Below are 19,163 nucleotides of genomic sequence, written 5' to 3' on the forward strand. Positions count from 1 at the left end.
TGTGCTGCTGGTCCCCCCTGTGTCCTCTGCTGGCCCCCCGTGTCCTCTGCTGGCCCCCCTGTGCTGCTGGTCCCCCTTGTGACCTCTGCTGGTCCCCCCTGTGTCCTCTGCTAGCCCCCCCTGTGTCCTATGCTGGCCTCCCCCCCGTGTCCTCTGCTGGCCCCCCGTGTCTTCTGCTGGTCCCCCTGTGTCCTCTGCATGTCTCCGCCCCCCCCCCGCAGTGTAATTAGCGGCCCCCGCTGTGTAGTTAACGTCAGCAGTGTATAACCCGATAATCCCAGCGTCAGTACAATGACATTGCCCCCCCCCCCCCCCCCGCAGTGTAATTAGCGGTATCAATATAATCCAATTAGGCGCCCGCTAGTTAGTGGCAGCCATGTATTACCTGATAGTCCCGCAGTGTATTCGCTGCATTAGCATATTTCATTGTCTCCCGCTGGCGCTGTGTAATTAGCAGCCATCCGATCCTAGAAGTCCGCGCTGCTCAGAGACTTCTCCTATGCGTCATTCTTCCCTCTAGTGCCGGCCGCCTGTAATGACGCAACATGAAAAGCCGGCACTAGAGGCGAATGACGCATAGGAAAAGTCTCTGAGCAGCGCGGACTTCTAGGATCGGATGGCTGCTAATTACACAGCGCCAGCGGGAGACAATGAAATATGCTAATGCGGACTATCAGGAATATGCTAATGCGGACTATCAGGTAATACATGGCTGCCACTAACTACAAAGCGGGCGCCTAATTGGATTATATTGATACCGCTAATTACACTACGGGGGGGGCAATGTCATTGTACTGATGCGGGGATTATCGGGTTATACACTGCTGACATTAACTACACAGCGGGGGCCGCTAATTACACTGCGGGGGGGCAGGGACAAGAAGAGGACACAGGAGGACAAAGAGTGGACTGCACAGGGAGTCCCCGACATTGCGGCGCAGCGGCAGTTCGTATCGGCGGGTGTTTGTAAGTCGGGGACTCCCTGTATTCGGACCATAAGACGCAGTGACTTTTTCCCCCCACTTTTGGGGGAGAAAAAGTGCGTCTTATAGTCCGAAAAATACGGTAAGTTGTTTTGTTATCATGCTCTGCCCTCCAATCAGAAGGACTTCAGTTTTGTCTGCATTTAGTTTCAGCCAGTTGTCATTCATCCATTGCTGTAGTTCACGTAAGCAGGCGTTTATAGTTAGAGTTGGGTCTGTCACACCAGGCTTGAAGGAAAGATATAGTTGGGTGTCGTCTGCATAGCAGTGGTATGTCAGGCCATGTTTTTGGATTAGTTTTCCAAGCGGTAACATGCAAATCGTGAAAAGCATGGGAGAGAGGATTGAGCCCTGGGGCACCCCATACTTAAGTGATACAGGGGTGGACAGGAAGGGCCCCATAGACACTTTGTGGGTTCTGCCACTCAAGAAGGATTGGAACCACTGAAGAACTATGCCATCAATGCCGCAGTATTCCTGTAGCCTGTTTATCAAGATGTCATGGTCAACTGTATCAAAGGCTGCAGAAAGGTCTAGCAGTATGAGGATCGAGCACTCTCCTCTGTCTCTTGCCATGAGCAGGTGGTTGCATATTTGGATGAGGGCAGTTTCAGTGCTGTGGTGTTTCCTGAAGCCAGACTGGAATGGGTCATAACTGTTGTTTTGTATTCCTCCTCTTCCATTTATTTCGCTGCCTAGCTGCCTATTTGAAACATGATGTTCTGCTTACTTTGTGTACAAGCAAGGCTGCGGTGACTCAGCGATTGGAGGAGAAAAGAAAAAAAAAAGTTAAGGGCAGAAATGACATCAGGATATAGCCTCAAACTGTGGGCAAAAGACATGGTTCCCGCCAGGAACACAAGTCTCTTCATGTACTATATAAAATTCACTGAAATCAAAACGTGGACAGTACAATACATGTATTATGTAAGTAGATCAAGTATTTATCTACTTATAGATGTGTTTTTTTTCGCTGGCATAGTATGGCTAATCCTCCTGCTGTAATGGATATTTCCCAAGATGTTCAGTAAAATCAGCTGTTTTCTTCTCTACCGCATGCGGTAATGCTTGGTGAACTGAAGCTAAAGTGGGTTTCTAACTAACAGGTGTACAGTCACATGACATACATCAGGCCACTTATACTCCTCCCATCCACGTGTCTTCTGATCTAAGCGTCATTTGTGAAGTGCGTTTACATTGTAGGAGGGGCAGGAATGTGTACAGGGGATATTCTGGGAGAGTTCCTCTTAGTAGCCGCAGTGTTCTCTCCAGGCTCTTTTAGCCGGGTGCTCCGCCCGGCTAGTTTTGATGAGCACCCGGCTGTCATCGGCTCACCTCCTCCTTTACTATAAGCAGAGTTGCGCACAGAAGCACTGGCCCTGCATTCTTTCATATTGCTCCACCCGGCTACTTTTTTGTGCCACCCAGCTGGAAAAAAAATTCCGGGGAGAACACTGAGCCGGATAGTGTAATGGTTAAAGTGAACCTAAAGAGCTTTTAAAATAAAATAAAATAAACAGATACTTGCCTAAGCAGGGGGAAGGCTCTGGGTCCTATAGAGCCCTCCCGCTCCTCTCCTGGCCCCCTCGCTCTAGCGCTGTCTTTCCCATTAGCAGTCTCTGACCGACGGGTTGGAGACTGCTCTCTTCATCTGCGGGAGGCTTCAGAAGTTTTTGGTACCCCGAGTGCTCCCAAAGACAGACGGCTCTGTAGTGCGCATGCATCAGCTGGCTCTCTCGCACTCAGGCTCCTGAAGCCTCCATTGGCGGGAGTTTTGAACGTGGGAGACAGAGGAGGAACGACAGGACTAGGAGAGGAGAGCGAAGGCTGTATAGGACTCAGAGCCTTACCCCTCCTTAGGTAAGTATCTGCTTTCTATTTAAAAAAAGCTTCAGGTTTGCTTTAACTATTTAACGACCGCTCCACGCCAATTAGCGTGGACACGGCGGCAGCCCTAGGACCACTCAAAGCCAATTGGTGTGAAGTCCTGGGGGCGGAGATTACAGGGGATCAGCGCACATCCCCGCTTGAATGACGCAACGATCGCCGCTAGGAGACTGTTAGATGGCGAAACCGCCGTCTATTTACATGGTACAGCGCTGTGATCTACAGCAGCGCTGTACTGGGGACAACCGTGTGACACGGCTGTCCCCATGAGGCTCAGGGGTGATCGGCTGTCATAGGCCGGCAAGGGGAGGGAAATAAATAGGAGAATAAATAAATAAATAAAACAAACAAGCACTGCAACAGCAATCACAGCCCACCAACAGAAAGCTCTGTTGGTGGGCGGAAAAGGGAGGGAGGGGGGGGAGATCACTTGTGTGCTGAGTTGTACGGCCCTGCAACGAGCCCTTAAAGCTGCAGTGGTGTAATTTGTAAAAAATAGCCTGTCACGGGGGGGGGGGGGGGGCTTGGGGTAAAGCCTGTCGTCCTTAAGGGGTTAAGGGCATGCCCTCTGACGAAGAAGACCTGGGTTTAAATCTCGGCTCTTCCTATTCAGTAAGGAGGTTTTGGGCAAGACTCCCAAGACTCCCACACACCAGGGCAGCACGGTGGCGTAGTGGTTAGCTCTCTCGCCTTGCAGCGCTGGGTCCCTGGTTCGAATCCCAGCCAGGGCACTATCTGCAAAGAGTTTGTATGTTCTCTCCGTGTCTTCGTGGGTTTCCTCCGGGCACTCCGGTTTCCTCCCACATTCCAAAAACATACGGATAAGTTAATTGGCTCCCCCTAAAATTGGCCCTAGACTACAGTACATACACTACATAATATAGACATATGGCAATGGTAGGGATTAGATTGTGAGCTCCTTTGAGGGACAGCAACAAGACAATATATATATACACTGTACAGCGCTGCGTAATATGTCGGCGCTATATAAATGCTAAATAATAATAATAATAATAATAATAACACTGCTACTGCCTAGGTAACGTGCCCCTAGTGGCTGCAGCTCTCAAGGGATTTGACTTCGACAGTAGAAAAGCGCTATACAAATGTTGGATTTATTATCACTATTATGAAATAGTTGAACAGATCCAATTTTCAAAGGTCAGGATCCCCACACATACGTTGTATAGCTCTAATTATAAGACGGGTAAAATACTGGCATGGCTATCATGTGCGAGGACAGGCGTTGGGCATATCAGCTGTAGAACCTGGATCAGGGCGTACGTGGGTTTGTTACTCAGCACAGGCGCAGCAGGTGAAATCCTAACTGTTACATTCTGACTGTCCTCCAAATTTCTCCCTCTGGCTACAGCAGAAAATATTACCATCAGAAGATGATTTAGTGAGCTGGAGGTTGTAGCCCGGGGTGGGCGGCTGTGATTGAAGGGGGGAGGGGGGAATAGAGATATTTGCAATGTGAGATGTGACTGACGGGTGGACAGAGTCCGGATCTATGCTTTGATCAGCGATGGTTTGAGCAGAATCTACACGTTTCGCATACCCTTCGTCGTGTCCTGTGGGGGTTACACATACAAATCTCAAACTTTTTTTTTAACACATGAATAAAAAATAAATGGCCCACAGACATGCAGAGAGGAGACGTTAATGCCTTTCCAATGCCAGCGGTGAAAGATTTACGAGCTGTCTGTAATGGCTGTATCCGCGGACAAGTGTACGACACGTCTAAATCGATAAATTCATCAAATGTCAGCTTTCTTGGTTTATCCCTCTCTACAGTGAAATGGATACTATACGGCGGAGACAAGCAGAAAAAGTTAAGTGTAACTGTAGATTGTCTAACTTATGTCCCATAGGCCAATGTAGCCCATTTTATGTGGCTTTCACTTTCCCTTCCACTAGACTAGATCTGCAAACTTGGCTTTTCAGCTATTAAGGAACTACAAGTCCCACAATGCATTTACCTTTATGAATGATGACTGTGGCTGTCAGACTCCTGCAATGCATTGTGGGACTTGTAGTTCCTTAACAGCTGGAGGGCCAAGTTTGCAGATCATTGCACACGGCTAAAGCTACGTACACACACAACACTAGATTAACCCTTTCCATGCCAGCAGTCTCTGGAACCTTAAAGTGTACCAGAGATGAGTTAAATTAAAAGTTTTATACATACCAGGGGCTTCCTCCAGCCCCATCCGCAGGGATCGCTTCCACGCCACTGTCCTCAGTCTTCTCCAGCTCCGGTACCGGGTCCCGTAACTTCGGCCAGTCTGAGCATGCGCAGTGCGCTCTCCAGCGGAGAATAATACTGGGCAGGTGCAGTAATATCCTCCGGCAGAGAGACCGCACTGCTCTTGATCAGACTGGCCGAAGTTACGGGACCCGGTACCGGCGATAGAGAAGGCTGAGGACTGCGGCGTGGGAGCGATCTATGTGCGGATGGGGCTGGAGGAAGCCCCAGGTATGTGTAAAACTTAATTTAATTAGTCTCTGGTTTCCTTTAACCACTTAAGGACCACAAGCTTAAACCCGCCTAAAGACCAGGCCATTTTTTACAAAATAGGCCACTGCAGCTTTCAGGCCTCGCTGCAGGGCCGTACAACTCAGCACACAAGTGATTTCTCCCCCCCCCCCCTTTTCAGTCCACCATCAGAGCTCTCTGTTGGTGGGCTGTAATGGCTCCCAGGATGATTGTTTATTTTTTTTATAAATATTTTTCTGATTTATTTTTTAATGTCTGCTTTTTTTTTTTTCCATTTTACAGCCCTCCCTCCCTCCCCCCCGCCAGCCAATCAGTGTGATCGGCTGACATAGGCTTCAGCCTATGACAGCGGATCGCTTTGGTGTCTCCCAGGAAGACAGCCGTGTCACACGGCTGTCCCCAGTACAGCGCTGCTCTAGATCGCAGCGATGTACTGTGTTAATAGACGGTCTCCTAGCGGCGATCGCCGCTGGGAGACTGATGGCGGAGCGGAGCTGCCCATGCATCTCCTGCAAATCCTCACCACAGGACTTTATGCCGATCGGCGTTAGGTGGTCCTTGGGCTGCCGCTGCAGTCAGCTAGAGGTTAAGAACCAGAGACTGCTGGTTTAAAAAAACAGTGCTTATCAATCTCACACAGCACTGACCAGCTGCTACCAGCATTCACACCATTCTCCCATCACTATAGCCCCCCTGCTATGCCATCCCTATGGCGGCAGAGCTCCCTGAGCCAGTCAGAAGCTGATTTAATTGGCTCCTGAACCTGTCATCAATTTGAGCCAATGAGATCACAGATCAGGAACCAATGAAATCGGCTCTTGACTGGCTCAGGGACCTCTGCCGTCATACCAACAGCAGTGAGGGGCTGTAGCAGCAAGAGAGCGGCATGATCGGCGGTAGTGTGTGGCGGGGATGATTGAAATCTATGCCCTGGCAGGAATAACAGGTTCCAAATGGTGTAGATTTCAACCAGCGTGGTCTGTAAGCAGTTAAAGGAATACTTAAGTCAGCAAAAAAAAAAATGATTTTAACTTATCTGGAGCCTCTTGTAGCCTCCTGAAGTCTTCCTGTGCTCACAATGTTATCCTGATTCCCTTCGGGCCAACAGCGGTGACCCCCACAAAGCTGGCCCGTCGCTGGCTACTGCGCAGGGGGACTGATAAAGACCACCTACCATCTGTAACGGCTCGTACACACATCCAACAAAAGCACATGACCAACCCGACAACATGACCGACTGCACAACCAAGCGATGGATCGGGCAAACCACCTGTTATCAGTCGCTCGTCAAGTTGTTTGTCACACGTTCACACGTGACCAAGTTTGGACAACAGTTGAGTGGAAAAGTTGCACGTGTGTAAGAACCATTAGAGTTACATACACAAACACCGACCAAGACAAACGTTGGTGATCATTTTCGACAATGGTCCAAGCAATGGTTTTAGGAATAATTGCCATATGGACGCGCTGCTTTATGGAGACAGGAAGACAAAAGACAATCGTTGGATAGCCAAATAGTTCCCATGGCGGAAAGAACAACAGAAAAAAAAAAAAACCTTATTTTATAAATCCTCTTCCAAAGTTAAACTTGGCACAGTCATAGGCATAATTACACCGCCCCTTACACATTAGCTGCTCCCAGAGACGACACAAGTCTTTCTTCACTTCAGTTTGTCAGTGCCGTGCAGCCAGCCAATCACTATACGGCTTCAGTCTCATGTCATGTGGCAGGAATGGAAGCCGCATGGTGATTGGCTGGCTGCAAGGCACTAGTAAACTGAAAAGGACCTGCATCGCCGCTGGCAACAGGCTATGTATAACTCTCTATTGCCGCTCCTCTTAATGTACAGGAACAGCCTTCCCCTTCCTCAGAAATGGCGGGGATCGAGGGGGCCAGTGTTACACCCCTGGGCACAGTGCAGTGAGGCAAGTGTTGTTCTACTGGCATCCTCCAAATTCAGACTCATCCATTGGATTACCAGACAGAGAAGCATGATTTGTCCACTCCAGAGAACACTCATCGCTGGAATTCACAAGCTCTGGAGAGCGATCTGTCCATTCACAGATATTTGTAGAAGTAGTCTGCATGCCTAGGTGCTGGATTTTATAGGCCTGAGGCCAGGCCTGGATTTACATCACAGGAGCCTATAGGCACAGATGACCTGGCACCCTAGACTTTGCCCTCTATGAACCTACAAAGACCTGCCAAACTGCACCGCAAGTGTGCTGGCTGACCCAGCTGTCACTTCTCCCTTACTTCCCTTGCCCATTAGCGGTAGCTACAGGTGCCCCTTAGCATTAGATAAGCCAGAGATACCCTCAATATTAAGTAGCTAGTGGTGCCCTCATTTAAACGGAGATCGCTGCAGTGGAATGCAGAGAGCTGGGTGAGTAGCCTCTCATTTACACTCTGCTCAGGTCTCTGCATAGGGAAGGAGGGAGGGAGGCACTAGGGGAGGGGAGTAAGCCATCTCTCAATCATCAGGCTCCTGTAGGCACGTGCCTACAGTGCCTTATGGTAAATCTGTCCCTGTCTGTGGCCAAGAAAGAGACTGGAACCAATATAGTGATTTGGAGGGGTGTCTCAACACTTTTGGAAATATAAGCTACTTGCTTCTGCTAAGAGGGAGTCCGGCACAGAGGGAGGTTCTACCCATGTTCCCTGCCACATGGACACGCCTTCCATTGTGCTTAAAGAGGAACTCCAGCCTAAACAAACAGACTGTCATTAAGTTACACTAGTTATGTTAATTAAAATAGATAGGTAATATAATCTCTTACCCACCCTGTTTTAAAAGAACAGGCAAATGTTTGATTTCATGATGGCAGCCATCTTTTTGGTTGAAAGGAGGTGACAGGGAGCATGAGACACAGTTCCAACTGTCCTGATCACCCCTCCCAGTTGCTAGGCAACGTGAATAACAACATAGGAAATCCCATCATGCTCTGCACAGCATCAGGGAAAAAAAGCCCGGGCTTTTTTTTCTTTGATGGGTGGAGCTTAGATAAAAATGCAGCTAAAAATGATGCTTTGGAAAGAAAAACTAAGTTCTGATGCTGTGAAACTGTTAAAGAAACACCAAGCCTTTTCAGTTCTGCTGAGTAGATTTTTAGTCTGGAGGTTCACTTTAACCAGAGAGGTGTGTCCCGGACTATCAGAGTGTCTGACCTTGCCTGGCAGTCTGGGAGAGAGGAGGACAGCAGCTCTTTTACAAAATGTGCAAACTGGCACTCATACTCACAGCAGTGGGGTCCTTCCGATGGAGAGCAGCGGCTGTGACTTGCTTAAACCCTCCAGGATAACTGCATAGGAAAGAAAATGTTATCCATCAGTCCAAGGAAGATTTCCACTTCTGATGTTTACAATAAGGACACTCTTGTCTGAGGTATTTCTAGAGATCTCCAGGCATCTCTACTGGGGATATAAGTAGAAATAATACCTGCTCTCCCAGAGTGCTCTGTGGGGAGAATTTCACATAGCTAAACAGCCTAGACAAAGCATCACTGGGAGGTAAGGGTTACATACAATATACAGCTATAGGAAGTGTTTCTGATGCTAAAACCAGGATAATTACCACAAAAGTGGGTATCCTGGATACTTTACTGCATTCTACTACATGTCACTACAGTGCCTCTTTAAATACAGGATTACCTGAGTGTACTGGAGAAGTGCTGTGGGGGTTCTGCATGAGACTACATCTATATTATTAGGCAATCTCTAAGGGCTTATTCACACCTAGGGCGTTTGCTATTTTTGAAATGCCGGTGGTTTTAAAAAAACGCCCTAAACCGCTTGTGCAAAGAATCCTTATGGGGTAGTTCATATCAGCGCGTTTCGTCTGCTTTCCGCTCAGCAAAGCGCTGCATGTACCATTTTTAGGGCGATTTTGCTACAATGGAAGGTATAGGAAAAGTGCAAAACGCTCAAAACAAAAACACCCGCTTTATACGGCGATTGCGTTTGCGATTTCATAAATAAATACATTGTATTTATTCATTTCCAGGTGAAAGCGTTCACTTCCTGACTGACGGCAGGGAGTGAAAAAACAGAGTCGCTCAGCAAAAGCGCTTAGAAAAGCACTTGACAAATTGTAGCGTGCAGGTAAGCGCCAGAAGGGGGGGGGGGGGGGACTCAGAAAATCGCGAAACCATGGCCTCAGCGATTGCAGATGTGAACAAAGCTTAATAGAGAGTAGCAGCGACAAAAAACCTAGAAGGTATTTCAACACATGACAAATCTGTTGAAAACTACTAACGAAGCTGTAGGGCGGAGTTAGCTGCGTGAGGTCACACTTACCCTGTGTGCGAGGAGTAAACCTTCTGCTCCCATTTATTGCCGGAGAAAGCGATGTGCCGGGTGTTCTTTACCACCACGTGGTCCCCACAGTCACCTGCAACACAGATTACAGGGGCATTACGCCACAATGATAGGAAATACTCAGGGGCGTGGCTAGTATTGAATAGGAAAAGCCATTCTATATAATAATTTGCAAGTGTCTCTCCGCCCCATGTCCCTGTGTGTGTGTGTCCCTGTGCTTCCAGACCTGATAGTTTTCCGTCTGTGAACCTCATTGCATTGTGGGAAATAACATCTTTTTCCAACTGCCAAGCAAGCAACATCTCCCTGTGTGCATATACTATGGACAGCGACGGGGGATGGGCAATCGGGACGCGTCTGTGCACGCATGGCGCGGGGGAGGGGGGGGGGGGGGAACTAGCGGCCGTTTTTTATCGGGCAGGCCTTTTTACTAGTCACACATAATTCAGCATGGACACTTATGGTGCGCAATGCATCAGAGGGAACAGCAGTGCAGTCTGGGCACTTTTGATTTCCTTAGTGCGAACAAGGCCTAACACTTTTTAAAAAGACACCTCCTACAAGGAATTCAGTTGTTAAGCTATTTTTTGGTTCCTTCAAAATGAACTTTTCTTTTTCAAGTCAGCTGTTCAGAACTCAAACTTCTGGTGGAGATGGGCGGGCAAATTTACAAAGAATGAAAATTTTTTCAAAAACTCTACTCATTCTCCACCAGCTAAGAATTACACTATAACAGAGCCCTGCAAAAGCTACACAACCCCATGGGAGAGAAAAGTAGGCACACATTTAGGGATGATTGGCAGATTCGACCAAGAGACAAATCTCTCTCTGATCGAATCTGATTAGAGAGAGATCTGTCGGCTGCCCATACACGGCAGGCCAATTCACAATCAATTTCATGCTGAAATCGATCAGGTATTGGCCTTTTGACGCCGCCTCGCTGGCTAGACGCTGTCCCCCCTATGTCCAATGTGCCCCAGCCCTCCGTGCACAATGCATTACCTGTCTGTGTCTGCCGCTGGCTCCGTCCATATACGCAGCCCTAGTGGTTGCTGGAGTACCATGGGCACATGTGATGTCACACATGCGCCCATGTGTAGGCCGGCAACCATGTGGGACGCGTATATTGACGGAGCCAGCAGCTGCCATGGACAGGTTCTGTATAGTGCGCCGGGCGGGGGTGGTGGTTAGGGACATGTTGGACATTAAGGGGGACAGCGTTGGGGGATATTGATTGCCGTAGACACCCTGTCTATTTACATTTTGTGGTGAGGAAAATGTGCATATTGGAAAGTTTCCACACACTTTTACTTGTGTTGCCAGCGAGCGTTGTACAGTGACTAGAAAGCATAAAAATGATGAAATATGATGTGTATTACCTAGAAACAGGCAGAATGTTATTTCCCTGATAGCGATCTCAATTCTTAACATGCCTGTGACAAGACTGGAGGGAGAACTCGCATGTTGCCCCGCCTCCCTCTTACAGGCGTGTGATATACGGCCGGACGGTCTGACAGCACGCTGTGAGCATCTTTCTTATGCTCAGTGTGTGTGTGGGGTGTGTGGTAATCACCAGCACAGACCACATACAGAGAGACGGACAGATGTGTGTCTACGGAAGTCAAACACTCATTTAGGCTACTTTCACAGAGGGATGTTACAGGCGCATGTTAGAGCAGCCTGTAACGCAGCCCAACTCACAGTAATGTAAAATCAATGGGCTGTTCACAGTGCCCACGTTGCGTTGGAGTATAACGCTGCACATTAATTGAAAGTGCAGCGTGCTGTGCTTTATACTCATATTTGGCGTTAGACTGTTTGCACATGCTCAGTAATGTTTTTTTTTTTTTTAAATCTGCCGCATGCGCCGTTTTCGTTCGATCCGTATGCGTCAAAAAGTACGCAACAAGAGACGCATAACGCAGTGTAATGTAACGTCCAACTTCAAAGCTAAAATGCGTTGTGTTAGGGGCACGTTATGCGACCTTAAAGAGACACTGAAGCGGAAAAAAAATGATGATATTATGATTTGTATGTGTAGTACAGCTAAGAAAAAAAACATTAAGATCAGATACATCAGTCTAATTGTTTCCAGTACAGGAAGAGTTGAGAAACTCCAGTTGTTATCTCTATGCAAAAAAGCTAGTCGTGGAGAGGGCTGTTATCTGACTTTTATTATCTCAACTGTAATTGAACTGTTTACTTTTCCTCTGCTAGAGGAGAGGTCATTACTTCACAGACTGCTTTGAAAGACTCATTTTGAATGCTGAGTGTTGTGTAATCTGCACATATTATAGAGTGATGCAATGTTGGAAAAACCACTATATACCTGAAAATAAAAGTATGAGAATATTTTCTTTGCTGCTAATCTTCTAGTAATTATTCATAGTACACAACCAATTCATTATATCATATATTTTTTTCCGCTTCAGTGTCTCTTTAACGTCGCATCAACCGCTGTCTTAGTGGGAAAGAGCCCTTAGGGCTGCCTTCCACTACAGGCCTGTACTCACTACACGATTTTAATATGATTTTTCCGACCGTCGATATTTTCGAGTGACGAGCAATCGTTTTTGCCATCTTGCGCCATGGGTACAGGTGCACGATTACATGATGCTTGGCGATGCGCGGCGTTATCAACCGTCACAGCGGATCAGATCTTTAAGATCTCCGACGACTCCTGTGCAAAGTGCCGCGATCGTTGTAACTGTGGTTTGCTCCAGTCATGAGCCGCCGTATGATGTCCCATGTTCCCGCCAGCAGGAAGATGGATCAGGGAACGATCGTCGTTGGAGAACATTACTGTGACCCGTCTTCCAGCGTTGTTAGGCGAATATTCAGCTTAAGAAACTCAATTGTTAAATTTTCCACTACCACGATCTGTTGTGTGCAATTACGGTGCATTTGTGATTTCAGAAGAATGAAATTAAAAAAAGGCGGGAAAATACTTAAAATCGATGGGGAAACAAATTGCGTGATGGCATGATTGCTATGCGATTTTCCTGCATTTCTATACGAGGCAAATTGCACAAAAAAAATGCAGCAGGCACAACAATTTTGAGAAAAATCGCATCGCAAACACAGCGCACTAATGGAACTATCCCTGCTAGGTTTCCATCAGTAAACAGGGTACCGAACGTTTTACAATCAAACGCAATCACAAAATGCACTCAGAGGTAAATAGCCCCGAGGGCTGGAACCCACAGGAAGTCGGGCTTTGGAATCACCAGTGGTGCTGTTTACAGGCATTAGCGTGAAGGGTCTTCTATTCTTCAACTGTGGTCTGGAGTGTCCATCCTGGTGGGAATTCTAAAATAATAAGCCCAGCCCTGTAGTAAGCCTTGCTCTTAAACATAACTAAGACTAAGGAGCCCATAGTGGATTTCAGAAAGAAGGCAGATAACCATCATACACTTATTAATGGGAATTGTGTGGAGAGGGTCTCAGACTTCTGCTTTTTGGGAGTTAACATTAACATTTGGGAGTTTTGAGGGTGCTCAGGGAACAGAACATCCCTAGGAGACTTTTGGTGTATTTTTATCACTACACAGTAGAGAGCATCCTGGTCCTGTCTCTGTGGTTCTCCAGTTGCACAATAGCACAGAAAAAGGAGCTCCATAGGTCCTAATGAGGCTCACCACGTCCTCTTCAGCCTTAGGGATCCAGCGCTGACAGCCCCTGAAAAATCCACCGACAAGCGAACACTGCTGTTCCGGCACAGAAGATTTGGGCGCGGCTGGCGCCACCATAGAGCGTAATAGGAATTACGGCTATAGCGGCGCACAGTGAGTAACGTCTGTGCCGTCAGAAGACGGAGCTGAAGTTACTTTTTAAACACTGTAATTCGGCCTCTAGCAATTGCTGGAAGACAAATTATTTCATTCCCCTCCATCCACGTGGACCTGGAGGGGGAATACTATTTAACATCGCCGGGTACTGGTGCAGAAGCAGAATAAGCCATACCGGCTGTATCCTGCGTCCAAGTCTCCCGGCGGCGATTTCTCTCATAGTGCACAGGTGTGTCTGCAGTAATATTTACTTTCTGCACTCCTGTGGAGGAGCAGTAGCAGCATTCCAAAGGGCTCTTGCACGAATAGCCAAGTCCAATCTTGTCTGCTCTACTGCGCAGGCGCAGACCCGATTGGGCTCAGCTATTTCCGCTGGAGCTTATCAAAAAGCCGCTACTGCGCCTGCACAGGAGTGCAGAAAGTACATATTTACATGTGTGCTGTTCGGGCAGAGGCTGGCAGCCCTGGATTGCCGAGGCTTAGGAGGACAGGGGAAGCCTCATTAGGATCCAGAGGCTTCGCCCTCCCGAGGTGCTGCAGGAACGGTTCCGGCTTACTGCGCAGGCCGTATGTGTGCAGGTGCAGTACTCACAGCCTCGAACTTCATTCTGACAAGCCCTACTTGGAATTCTTCGGGGTCTGGGATCAGAGGACTGCCTGGGAAGCCTCTACTAAGTGTTCTCCAACCCTGTCCTCAAGGCCCACCAACGGTGCATGTTTTGTGGAAATCCACACAGGTAGTTAATCAGCTCTGCTGAGACACTAATTGCCTCACCTGTGCATGTTTGTGGTTTTCTGCAAAGCATGCACCGTTGGTGGGCCTTGAGGACAGGGTTGGGGAACTGTGCTCTATAGCACAGGTGTCAAACTCCAGTCGTTGAGGGCCATATCCATGCCAGTGTTTAGGTTGGACTGAGAAATGGAGAAACATGTTCTACTTGATGAACCAGAACGTTCCTGATTCAGTCCCATCAATTCATTTGAGCTGTGCCAAAAATGTGAGGACTGGAGTTTGACATCCCTGCTACAGAGTATTCCCCCTTCTTAGGTAAGTATGGGTTTTCGTAACCCTTTATAGGGGTTCTGTAGGGGGGGAGCTGAGGATAAAAACCAGCACTTACCTGGGGCTTCTATCAGCCCCCTGTAGCAGTAATGTCCCACGCAGTCCTCCTCCGATCCGCCGTTCCCCGCCGCCGGCCCCGGTCTAGCACGGCATGCCGTCCAACTGCGGCTGTGGCCTGCTCACTCCCGCGTCATCAGAAGCTTACTGCGCAGGCACAGTACAAGAAAACTTCGTACTGCGCCTGCACAGTAAGCTTCCGATGAGGCGAACGGCAGCACGCATTATTCAGCTATGACAGACGAATAATTGCCTGGTGCCGGCGGCGGGGAACGGCGGATCGGAGGAGGACGGCGTGGGACATTACTGCTACATGGGGCAGATAGAAGCCCCAGGTAAGTGGCGGTTTTTATCTTCAGCACACACCCACAGAGCCCCTTTAAGGTCACCCAGCAGATAGTTAGCTGTTCTCTCCCTTCAACAGAAGAACTACATAGTTACGGCTGTTCCAGGAACGTTAATATATTTTTACAATATGCAGAATATGCATTGTTTGAACCTCTTCCCTCTGGCAGACGTTTCAGACTCATAAACATCAAGATGAATAGAATGAGAAACAGTTTTCTTCCTAATCCATTACTATGCTGAACGCTACTAAGTGGTCTATCTGACCTAGTGTTTTCTGATATAGTATATTGGATAGGGGACAAGTGTAATACAATGTACGAATATGGAAATATTGTTTAAATTTTTTATTAACGTTTTATTTAGTTTTACTGTGTTAAGGTTTGAACTGGAAAATTGCACCTAAAAATATTGTACAATGTTTTTATCGTTACATGACAATAGAGATTTTTGACTTGACTTTTGTCTTTGATCATAGTGGTGTTATAAACTGTAAATACAGCATAATCTTGTTATAGTAAACACTGGTATAGTATAGTATATAAATGGGTATAGTACGCTAAATGTCCAGTTAGCGGTCAAGTGCCATTATAAGTACACGGGAGTAACCGTTGGCAAAATAAACCGTGATACAATAGAACTTCGGTTATAGAGAGGCCTCTTGCACACTACATGCGACTCAGATTTTTTTTTAAAGCGGACCCAAACCAAACATGTTTTTAATTCAAAATATTTAGTTGCACCACTCTGACACAAAGATAAATAAACACTCCTTTAAGCCGATGAGCATTTCAGTGCATGCTTTTCCCCCTTCTCTTTTCATAACTAGGGTTATACAGGTGGAAGCCGTTACTTCTGAGCTTAGTAGGAGGTTTTAGATCATGGGTGTGTTTGTCATCAGCTACCCTCCCTCACGGGCATAGTCTATGCAAAATCTCACACAAGCGGAGATCACCTCCCGGTGACATCATCAGTAGCAGCTGGTGTTTTGTTTTTTATCTCCTCCACCAGTTTGCCGGAAAAATACTGGCAATATGAAAGGAAGGGAGGGGTTCCTCCGATAAATGTAAAATATTTTATATTTGTCATAATGCAGCTGAAAAAAGGCTGCTATTTATCATTATAATTTAGAAAATAGCTTTTATTTCTGAAATCTTGTATTTTAAAATTTGGGTCCACTTAAATACGATACGATTTTTGATTCAGATTAAAAAAAACTACTGTAAGTTGCTATGTTTTTTAATCAGAATTAAAAATCGGATCGTATAAAAAAATCTGAATCGCATGTAGTGTGCAAGAGGCCCGAACCTGTTTTTTGGCCCCTGCGGTATTCTGTATCCAGCTATAAAGGAAATTGGGCGGGCACATGTGTCATAGGTCAGTCACAGACTCATGAGCCATGGGTGGGGCCGGCAGCACACTACTCGGGGCCAGCGTGGATTACCTCAAAAGCCCCCGCTGGTGCATGGGGTAAAGACTGGAAGTTGCATCAACTGGAGAGACCTATACTTTCTGTGTAAGCTGCTGCCTGATTACTGAGGAAATTTCCCGTCATCTGTGACTTGCATGTGCATGGCTGCACACTACCGATACCTGCATTAACTGGTGGTGATCTATGCTTCCTGTGTACTTTACGGTTTTAAACTAAAATAAATAAATAAAATGCCGTTCAAAAGAAAACATAACTCCCCAATTATTGACTGAATTAGGATGCAGTACTACAGTATACGTTATGTGCTTGAGTATGGCAATTTCTGATATAGTAAACTTCTGATATAGTAAACTACTTGGCCCAGTCCCTTGGAGTTTACTACCGTAGAATCCCTTTATAGTAAACTCAAAGGGAATGGGAAAAGTGGTTTACTATATCAGAAGTTACTATATCAGAAATGGTCATACTCAAGCACAAAGTATACTATAGTACTGCATCTTAATTCAGTCAATAACTGGGGGTCATTTTTTTCTTTTCAATGCTTTAGCAAGTCAGCACAGTGTCTCAATATGCACAGTGCTCAAAATGCAGGGATTTGCATGCAATAATTACGCAACAACTTGCACAGGAAGCATAGGTATCACCAGTTAATACAGGTCCAGTCCTGATAGTACGCTCCTCTGTCCACATTTCTGTGCAGCCTGGATGATACGGTAGCGTTGCAGCCATGCACAAGCAAGTCACAGATGGCAGTCAATTCCCTCAGTAATCAGGCAGAAGCTTACACAGGAAGCATAGATCTCACCAGTTAATATAGGTCCAGTCCTGATAGTACGCTCCTCTGTCCACATTTCTGTGCAGCCTGGATGCTACTGTAGCGTTGCAGCCATGCACAAGCAAGTCACAGATGGCAGTCAATTCCCTCAGTAATCAGGCAGCAGCTGACACAGGAAGCATAGGTCTCACCAGCTGGTGCTTTAGAGGTAATCCACGCAGGCCCAGAGTAATATACAGATAGCAAGCAGGCTATAAGTGGCTGTCGGCCCACCCACCAACCATGGCTCATGGGTCTCTGAATGATGTATGACACATGCTCCCGCCCACTTTCCACTATTGCCAGATATAAAATACCGCAGAGGTCAAATAACAGGTTTACTATAACAGAAGTTCTATTATATGAGGGTTTACTATACCAAGCGTTACACTTTGTTTACTATACTGGAGTTTCACTATATCAGAGTTTACTACAGTTTATAGAGATTATACTGTATAAAGGGATTCTGCTGCAGTGGAAATAAATGAATAAAATAAGGTAGCTTTACTGTCTCTTGAAAAAGCCACAGAAGAAGAGAACAGGTATTGGCTGAACTTGTCCATTGCAGAAATTCCTTGCAGACGACCTTGGACACAGAATTGCTGACAGTCTGCAGTAAAGGCGGGGTGGGCGGCGAGGTTAAGCAGGTAACGCTGACCCCAGGGACATGAAGCCCTCCTCATCACAAGCAGCATGTTTCATAAGTTCCAGCATCTGCCACTCAGGTATTCAGGCGAGACAGGTGAGCGGCAGAGGTCAGCCAGGATCAGGGCCTACAAGTTCCAACGCTTTCTTCCCCATCACTCAGCTTCCACCGCGGCTGCAGGTAGCTCTCCCGCCCAGCCGCGGGATTATGGACACCATCCTCTGTACTGTGCGGGGAGTGATTCATGTGCGCCATCCATCAGCCCAGATGTGGCAGCTGTTTACAGCCGCTGTAACAAGTGCTTTACGGCCTCAGAGCATGCGGTTACTCATCGCCTCTCGAACACGACCACAAATTAAAGTCACCACTAACAGCTTGACGGATGGAAATATTTTATATGGCTGCGCATCGTAACCTTTTATCGTGGCCGTCATCAGCAGTGGCTTGGCCTTTAATTAATGTCTGCACACCATGTAGTTGTGATGTACAACTGCGTTCTGTAAAACATCAAAATACACTGCAAAGTTCAAAGGGGGATACAATATCATCTCATAATAGTAAACTGATATAGTAAACCTTCCGGTATAGTAAACTACTGATGGCGCCGAAGTTACTGACTGTGCACCGCTATAGCTGTAATTTCTATTACGGCCTGTGGTGGCGCTGGCTGCACCCAAATCTCCTCTGCTCATTTTATTTATCTTGCATTTTTCACAGATTGTGATTCATGCATTGCGGAGCCTGTTAACTGTGTATATACCAGAAGTGATCACTGTGGTTTGTAGTGATACATGCTTCACGGTTATTGTTTGCTACTTATGCTTTTGGATTTCTGCAAATTACGTATTTAGTATTGTCCGACATACATTAATATGTACTTTTGTTGTGGAAATGCTGGTCCTCCTAGGACTTTAAGGTTTTAATTGCAGTGTTCTCCCCAGAATTTTTTTCCAGCCGGATGGCATGAAAAAGTAGCCGGGTGGGGCAATATGAGAGAATGCAGGGCCGGTGCTTCTGTGCGGAACTCTGCTTACATCATACGCGGAAGTGAACTGATAACAGCCGGGTGCTCACCAAAACTAGCCGGGTGGAGCACCCGGCTAAAAGAGCCTGGGGAGAACACTGAATTGATTTTGTATCGTGTGCGTGGGATATGTTCCCAAATAAAATTTAACAAATTGTGTATATAAGGCACATGTGGAGTCATTTTTTGACCGTTCTATTTCATTACACTGCCTAAATGGATACTTTCCTTCAGTTGTATGGCTGAACAGTGTGGGCGTAGTTTACTACAACCTACTGGAAACCTAAAAGTTCTAGAGAATGCCAT

General features: G+C 46.8%; 1 protein-coding gene across 1 annotated transcript in view; it reads right to left on the bottom strand.

The window, feature by feature from the left end:
- The window catches only part of MRPL13 (mitochondrial ribosomal protein L13), a 66,933-nt gene that overhangs the window by 33,110 nt on the left and 14,660 nt on the right, over positions 1-19,163 (bottom strand). Inside the window, exons 3-4 of the mRNA XM_068234938.1 lie at positions 9,668-9,761; positions 8,613-8,673 (exon numbers count right to left, since the gene is read on the bottom strand). Coding sequence (XP_068091039.1) covers positions 8,613-8,673; positions 9,668-9,761 — 155 coding nt within the window. The remainder of the gene's footprint in view (positions 1-8,612; positions 8,674-9,667; positions 9,762-19,163) is intronic.

The sequence above is a fragment of the Hyperolius riggenbachi genome, chromosome 5, assembly GCF_040937935.1.
Source record: "Hyperolius riggenbachi isolate aHypRig1 chromosome 5, aHypRig1.pri, whole genome shotgun sequence".
Classification (NCBI taxonomy): Eukaryota; Metazoa; Chordata; class Amphibia; order Anura; family Hyperoliidae; genus Hyperolius; species Hyperolius riggenbachi.